Genomic DNA, 5,723 nt, shown 5'->3' with positions numbered 1-5,723 from the left:
TTGCTTGCAGGATACGTTGCTGCAAGTACTTACTGAGAAAGTTGATATTTAAAAAAAATTTATTAACTATGTAATAAAATTAATAAATGAAAAATGTATTCATTTTGGAGTAGGAATTAATGGTGATAAGGCAAAATTGAACATTTTGATTTTTACTTTGTTATTTATTCAATGTGTAATATTTTATTTTACTTTTATTTATTTATAAATTTATACCCTACAAATTAAAATTTAAGATGAAAAAAATAACGTGATGCATTTGTATTTTATTTGCGCGTATTTCTTTTTATGATTTAAATTTAAATTATTTTTTTATCGCATCCAAAAGAAAATAGTTAATATATATTTGTTTAAAGTTTTATATTTTCAATATAGATAAGGCAACTAATTTTGTTTTATTATTATTATAATTATTATTTTTCACCTTTATGATTTTTAGTACGTTAATTTTACATACATTCTAAAAAATTAAATGATAGATTAAAGTATATGTAAAACACTAATATATGGTTATTTTTATTTTTATCCTTGTTACAAGCCTTACAGATAATTAGAATAGAATATGTATAATTTGTTTATCTTTATTTATATATATATATATATCGTATATATCGTGTATATATATATATATATATATATATATATATACACGATATATACGATATATATATATATATATATATATATATATATATATATATATATATATATATATATATATATATATAATATTTATATATTTATAATTATATATAACTCTTGTAATAAAATCGATTACTTGATGCCTTATTTCCTCGTAATTTCTTTTTATCTCTCTTCTAAATATATATTTATATATTTATATTTATATATTTATAATAAATATATAACTAGTGTGTTATGGTAGTACAAGAAAAGTGCGTGCAATGGGTAGCAGCAGGGTGCGCATTTAGTAGTGCATCTGCGTCATTGTCATCGTCTTGGTTTCGTTCATCGTCGTCATTTTCATCATTGTCATTGTCATCACTACCATTGATAAAATTATTATTGTTATTATTATTATTAATATTATTATTATTCACGGAAGATGTAATCCATTTTTTACTCTTTTTAAAATCATCTCACATGGTGACATTTAACTGTATTGCTTTATTGTCCACTGTGCACACCTGTTGTGGTTGCTGCTGTGGCTGTTGCTGTTGCGCTTGTTGTTGTTGTTGTTGTTGTTGTTGTTGTTGTTGTTGTTGTTGTTGTTGTTGTTGTTGTTGCTGCTGCTGCTGCTGCTGCTGCTGCTGCTGCTGCTGCTGATGCTGTTGCACTTGTTGTTGTACCTGTTGTTGTACTTGTTGCTGTATTGCCTGCAATTGAATAGTCTTGGTATCGACGGTACATGTTTGTTGAGATTGTTGTGGCTGTTGTTGCACTTGTTGCTGATTCTGTTGTGTCTGTTGTTGGGCTTGTTGTTGTTGAACTTGTTGTTGGGCTTGCTGTTGAGCCTGTTGTTGTGCCTGCTGAACTTGTTGCTGTTGTTGATTTGTTTGTTGATTTTGTTGCTGTCCCTGATTTTGTTGTTGGGTATTCGGCTGTTGACCTTGCTGAGCTTGAGCAGCAGCTTGAGCTGCTAATCTCTGCTGTTGTCGTAATATACTTGGAGGTGGATCCATATGTTGACGTTGATGAAGCAGGAGATGATTTTTCTGGAAAAATGCTTTTCCACATTTGTCACAGACATGCGATCGTATATGACAGCTTCCGTCAGTATGACGTCGTTGATGCTGTGAAAGCCCATGCTTTTGAGCAAACCCACGACCACAATCAGGGCACAAGTGAGGTTTAGGTTTAGGTCCAGCTGGTGGAGATGTTTGAGTAGCACATTGCATATGACTTACTCCAGGAGTGCTGATCGGTCCGTTTATCTGTAAATACTTTAATTGTAAAATTTTGTTAAATTTTTGAAAATTACATACAATATTCAAGTTTAATCTACCTGATGAGCTCCAGTAGTATTTTGTGTTAAAAAGTGCCCTGGAGTTTGTTGAAAAGCAGCTGCTAATCCACATAAATCGGTTACAAGAGTTCTGTCACCCGTATGTAACCTCAAGTGAAGAGTAAGTGCTTCTCGATTGGAAAAGTCCAAGCCGCACTCTCTGTAAAAATAATTATTTGTATTTAGTAGTTTTTAATAAATTTATTATGGTACAATACCACATACTATTTATATTATTTAAAAAAAAATAGATGAATAAATACCTGCAAGTAAGGGTTTTTTCATCAGTAATGGCATTATGCATCTTTGAATGAGCTACCAAATCAACCTTACGAGCAAATGCTTCACCGCATACAGTACACGCAAATGGGGTTTCACCAGTATGAAGACGCATATGAGCAAGCAAAGTTCTCTTCTGTAAAAATTCTTTTCCGCACACGGTGCACGAGTGCGGGACTCGACCATGAAGACGACCGTGATTAACAAGCTCAAATTTCCTTTGGAAGGTTGCCCCGCAGTCAGGACAAACAAATGGATGGAGGCTGCCATGGAAGCGCGAGTGCATAGTGAGATGATCTTTTTGTGAAAATGATTCACCGCACTCAGAACAAACGTATGGCCGTTCGCCTGAATGAAATTTGCTGTGTGTCACTAAGTGACGTTTAAGCGGGAATGCTCTGCCACACTCTGGACAGACAAACGGCCGCTCTCTTGTGTGTACGCGTGTGTGGGTAACCAAATGATGTTTCAAAGTAAATGATTTTTTACATTCACGACACTGATAAGGTCTTTCAGCACTGTGCAGCAGAAGATGGGTATGTAGACAATGTTTGTGCGCAAAACTTTTGCCACAGTGTACGCAGATATGAGGCCGTTCGCCAGTATGTACACGTGCATGGGTAGTAAGATGATGCTTAAGAAGAAATGATTTTCCACATTCAGAGCATGAGTATGGCCTTTCTTTAGGTACGCGTACTTGACTTCCCATGTCTTGTTGAGTCTTAACCTTAGTTTCAATTTGCGTTGCATTAACATGCGTAAGCACGTGACCAAAATGTGTTGCTGTATCAGCTTGGCTGGTTGAAACATTATTGGTTGTTGCTTGAGTAGATGCTGCAGCAGCTCTTTTCATCAATATTTCATTGCACTCTTCAGCAGTAAGCTGAAGCGGCCCAATAGGTGTCATAAAATGTTTACTCATTGCGTGTTTGTCACCGGTAGTAAAAACTAATGCATTAGGAAATATGGTTGGTGCTGGAGTAGTATGGGCTGCGTCACAATTACAACCACCCTTGTCGCAGGTAAGCGTAAAAACATCAGAATGTTTTTTCACACGAGCATGACTAACATGAGTTTGATTATGAGCTCCCGTATGACCATGTGTTGTAGGTGTCTGTTGACAATTTTCATTCATCGTAAATACTGGCCGTCTGGCAGTACTATTGATAACTTTAGCAGGCTTTATGTCAACCTGTATCTTTTGACTGGTGCTCTGATCTTGATTATTATTAAAAGCGTAACTTATATTAGCAGTTAGCTCACCCTGAGCGTTATCACGTGATTCAGTACCAGGAGCATTTAACGACCACGCATACCCAAAACCATTGCCCGTGTTGCCTGGTGTCGTGCACATATTGGCAAGGGTAGCGTGATCGGGATCACTTTCACTGGCCACTGTGCTATTTGTTGGCACTTCACTATCTGTCAACGCATCATCCGCGCCGACTCGTTCCACAACGACGAATTGGTCGGCGGGAAATATCTTGAGCGGCTCCAGGTAGATATACCCGTCGCACTCCAGTATCTCAGCTATAGTAATTCCTCGTGGGTATCATATCTGAGTCCCTAATTGGGACGCTGCTGTTGACCTTATTGATAATACAACGTATAATAATTATATGTTTGGGCTTGTCTTTCTTTATATTAAAATTCGATAAAAATAATGCTCCTGGTTGTTTCAGATGCCGTTGTTATATTTGCCCGCCAGACGGGTGTCACAGGAAGCTTGCAATCTCCACACTCGTGTTCACCTCGAGTCTTGTCTCCTTGTCTCTCTTGTTCGCGCTTACTCTGCCTCTACCGCTGCTTCGTCTCTCCTGCCACTCGTTGTTAATTGTTACTCCCCCTGCCAAATAATATTATTAACGATGAGAATATATACTTTATTTGTATATTTGCCGCGCCACCGTGCGCGCCAATGATACATAAAAAAAAAAAGGAATATATATTTGTTCGTTTACCCACGTTATATTTTCCTTAAGTGTATTGGAGCCAACACCACACCACACAGTGTGAGTGATTCTTCGTTTCGGTATTGCGAGGGCCCCGCGGCGTCTCACGACGGCAACCGACGGTAAAAGACAACCTCCACCTTATTTCTAAGCTAATTCAACACTATCACTGATACTATATTTAATATCACGGAACGTTCCGCGACTTATATTTATCGCGAATACTATTCCACTTATTAATTATGGTCATTAATTTAACGTAAATTACATATTTTATATCTCCATATAAAATAGCCTCATATATCGGCCATTTTATTTGTAAACTACTAAAAAACAATATTACCAATACAATAACATTTTTGGAGGGAGCACTATGGCTTTAAGTAACGTCATCTAATACTTTAGCAGTGGCTATACTGGCTCACTTCCCTTTTCTGCTCTTTCTCTCTTCCCGCTCTTCGTCTTTTTCTCTCGGCTCTTTTATCAACTAGCGACATCTTTTATTTTAACCCGCTAATTTTTAACTTTTTTATCATTCTGTATTATTCTTTAATTATTTATAGAATTTTATTTTTTTTCCCAAAAAGTTTATAAAATAACCAAAAGTGGCTAACATTGATCCGATTTTTTTTTTTAATTTCAGTAAAAACAATCATTTTCCGAGTTTTTCAAAATTACAAGGATTATGAAAGTATAAAAAATTAAATACAGGAAAAAAAATGATTATAAATAAGTACAGTTTTCTGATCATTCATTGATCACCAAAAAATATCATTTCTTATACTTACTTATTAATATTGTGATTTTTATTTTTAATATTAAATGATATTTCTCATTATTGAAATGCGAAGAGTCAAAGTGTTTATAACAGAAAAGACATGATATTTTATTTAAGGCGGTAAAAATTACCGAGTCAATGTACCACCAGTTGAATCTCCTGAATTTCGTATTTATTTTTAAAATGGATGAGGGATGTAGTAGGTAGGAAAAGAAAAGGAGAGAACGTCTAAAACGGATTGTGTTAAATAATTAAGACAATGCCGTAATAAATTTATTTTCAGAAATTTTATTTTTCTTTTACGTCACAAATAAATTTTGTGATGAAATAAAATATTTCTGAAAAAAAACATGTGGCTAACTTTTGCGAAAGCTTTATATTAACCGATGTTTTGAGTTTTCTAAAAAGTGATTAGAAAAATAAAATTTCTATTACGACCTACCTTCAGGGGTTAAGAGATGAGCGTATCTAGTGTTGTCTTCTTCGAGTAATATGTAATTGTTTTTCATTTCTATTACACTGAATAAATTGTGTTCATACTTACTCTCTTATTTGCTAATTCTATAGTACAAAAGCTGTGTTGTAACTACAAGTTTAACTTTTTTAAATAATTTATTAGTTACCTAATGTTAATTAACATTTTAAAACCATTGTTGAAAGAGTTTCTATTTTCTAAAAAATTAATCAGCAAATGTTAACATTTCCATAGCTTATTTATTTGCTCTGTTTATTATGTTTAGTTTAATGG

At 34.4% G+C, this 5,723-nt stretch overlaps 1 protein-coding gene across 4 annotated transcripts; it reads right to left on the bottom strand.

The window, feature by feature from the left end:
- Window positions 1-1,072: 1,072 nt before the first annotated feature.
- Window positions 1,073-4,545, bottom strand: LOC123264614 (zinc finger protein 2-like). 4 transcript variants are annotated; one of them, XM_044727988.1, is made up of 5 exons: window positions 4,207-4,545; window positions 2,230-4,091; window positions 1,967-2,126; window positions 1,287-1,904; window positions 1,073-1,253 (listed from the first exon to the last, which is right to left on the bottom strand). In XM_044727988.1, the coding sequence occupies exons 2-5, from the start codon at window positions 3,597-3,599 to the stop codon at window positions 1,101-1,103; spliced, it is 2,301 nt and encodes a 766-aa protein (XP_044583923.1). In that variant the 5' UTR covers window positions 3,600-4,091; window positions 4,207-4,545; the 3' UTR covers window positions 1,073-1,100. The 4 variants fall into 4 exon arrangements, with proteins under 4 accessions (XP_044583923.1, XP_044583922.1, XP_044583924.1 ...); XM_044727987.1 differs by having other exon boundaries at window positions 4,211-4,545; XM_044727989.1 differs by having other exon boundaries at window positions 1,073-1,250; window positions 4,211-4,545.
- Between the last annotated feature and the right edge of the window lie 1,178 nt (window positions 4,546-5,723).

Source organism: Cotesia glomerata, linkage group LG5 (genome assembly GCF_020080835.1).
Source record: "Cotesia glomerata isolate CgM1 linkage group LG5, MPM_Cglom_v2.3, whole genome shotgun sequence".
Classification (NCBI taxonomy): domain Eukaryota; kingdom Metazoa; phylum Arthropoda; class Insecta; order Hymenoptera; family Braconidae; genus Cotesia; species Cotesia glomerata.
This window is presented reverse-complemented; position numbering and strand designations above follow the sequence as displayed.